At 35.8% G+C, this 2,355-nt stretch overlaps 1 protein-coding gene across 1 annotated transcript; it reads right to left on the bottom strand.

The window, feature by feature from the left end:
• Positions 1-1,208: 1,208 nt before the first annotated feature.
• Positions 1,209-2,144, bottom strand: LOC142153224 (olfactory receptor 6F1-like). Its single transcript, XM_075210644.1, has one exon. The coding sequence runs from the start codon at positions 2,142-2,144 to the stop codon at positions 1,209-1,211; it is 936 nt and encodes a 311-aa protein (XP_075066745.1).
• Positions 2,145-2,355: the final 211 nt, after the last annotated feature.

Genomic DNA, 2,355 nt, shown 5'->3' with positions numbered 1-2,355 from the left:
TTCAATCATCATTTGCATGTTGCCTAATTTACTAACCAATTCTACTATGTGACCTAACTTTTCTGTGGAGCGTCACACAGATCCAATTTAATTATTAATAAATCCCCTATGAATATGTCCATCTTTTGATATCAAACACGCCCAGATACAGTGTAATCGTAGAGCTTATACTCCTTTCTTTAACTTCTCTGCAGGGCAGATTTCTGAATATGACATATGAGTTGCCCTTCATCATGCTATCTAGGAATATGTGGTTTATCACTACTTTTATTGATTCTAAGTGGCATATTTTAAAACTGAATTCTATTTGTCTATATAAAGTATAGCCAAGTTAGCAGATGGGCTGTGTGATCCAGACACCATGCTGAGCGGTTCCTAAAAGTCTATTCAGGTATCAAAATCCATCCCAAGCCAATCTATATCTCACAGCAGGGGCCCTTTGCTGCTGCCACAGATGACACTCCTATCTTCTCACACTGGAACATACAACATACTTTCTGTCTTATCCCTTATTCCCCACAATTATGTGATGGTTTAACCCTTATAAATTACTGTAAGTACTCTATGTTCATGACAGTAGGTAGCATGTCCAATACTGTTAAGCTGCCCAGACACATTGTGAAATGATTGCTCAATATGATTTTCAAGTAAACAGATCAGTGCAAGGAATTAGTGGCACTATATAAATAAATCATGATGATGATGATGATGATGATGATAGGCTCCTGCATTTATGGATCAAATTATCACCCACCCCCCACGCACACTTTCCCTCCCCCCAAACCACATGTGACAATATAAACCTTTACTTTAGGGTTGTATAACCGCATCTAAAGTACATGTAAAACATACAATTAACTAAAGAAATATCATAGAAAAAGTATATATTTTGTATTTTGCTAGTTTTTCCCTATATAATACATATTCCGATAGGTCACCAAAAGAAAGCTCATAATAGAAAATTTGCTCGGGTGCACTAAGAAATAAAAACCCTTTCTTTAGTGAATTGTTTTCATTACAAAAATGTGACAATGTATGTGGTAGTTAAAGTTTAAAAACGTCTGGTATCAAGAGATTAATCCACAATAAGTTCTCACTTGTTCCAGATTGTTTAAATGTGTGTATTGATGGCAGTGATGTCATTCTGCTGTAGGAAATCAAGTAGTAATATGACCACATAAAAATATGCATTAATCACTGTTTTTCAATTATTTCTGCCTTTTTAGTTTACCCAAAGCTTTCCACAGTGCATTTTTCATTTCTTTGTTTCGTAGGCTGTAGATCATAGGATTTAGAAGAGGTACTACAACAGAATAAAATACTGAGACCACTTTGTCTACTGGAGAAGAATGCTTAGCCTTTGGGCGTATATACATAAAGATGACTGTACCAAAAAAAATACCAACAACTATAATATGAGAAGCACAAGTGGAAAATGCCTTTTGCCGTCCAAGAGAAGATGGTATTCTTAAAATAGTAATGATCACAGACATATAGGACAAAAAGGTCATGATGAAACAGCTTAGAATTACTGTCCAAGCCACTGTTGAAAAAATGATCTCATTCAGCCAGGTGTCTGTGCAGGACAATTGTAGCAGGGGACTGAAGTCACAGAAGAAGTGGTCAATTGTGTTTGGACCACAAAAGACTAGCCGCGACATCATAGCAGCTGGCAGAGAGATGGATACGCAACCAGCAAGCCAAGAACCAGCTGCAAGCTTTCCACAGATAGATCTACTCATGAGGGTGGAGTAACGCAAGGGATAGCAAATGGCCAAGAATCGATCGTAGGCCATTGCGGTCAATAGAAAATGTTGTGAGGCTCCAAGAAAGAAGAGAAAATAAAATTGGGAAATGCACCCAGTGTAGGAGACAGTTTTGTTTCCTGATGCTAGGTCTTTTAGCATCCTAGGGACAGTAACAGTAGTATACCATATTTCTAGGAAAGAGAAGTTTCCAATGAAGAAGTACATGGGTTTATAAAGAGATCTCTGAGATGTCACCAGGATGATAATGAGAAGGTTGGACATCAAAGTCATACAGTATATAGTTAAAAACAAAATTAACAAAATCAGCTGAGTGTTTCTGCTAAGGGAGAATCCCAAGAGAATAAAACTTGTCACAGAACTGTGGTTAGTGCTCATGTTGTCCCCCTAGCATTTTGATGTTAAACTTCTGCAATGACAGCAAAAAAATCAGAAAACATACCGTAATTAAAATGGAGAAAGGATTACCAAAAGAAGAAGAAATGCATTTTACATAGTAATAATAATAATAATAATAATAGTAATAATAATAATAATAATAAATTATAATGTTTAAATATAAACTAAACTTGTAATATTCTAAGCATAT

This window comes from Mixophyes fleayi, chromosome 1 (assembly GCF_038048845.1).
Source record: "Mixophyes fleayi isolate aMixFle1 chromosome 1, aMixFle1.hap1, whole genome shotgun sequence".
Taxonomy (NCBI): Eukaryota; Metazoa; Chordata; class Amphibia; order Anura; family Limnodynastidae; genus Mixophyes; species Mixophyes fleayi.
This window is presented reverse-complemented; position numbering and strand designations above follow the sequence as displayed.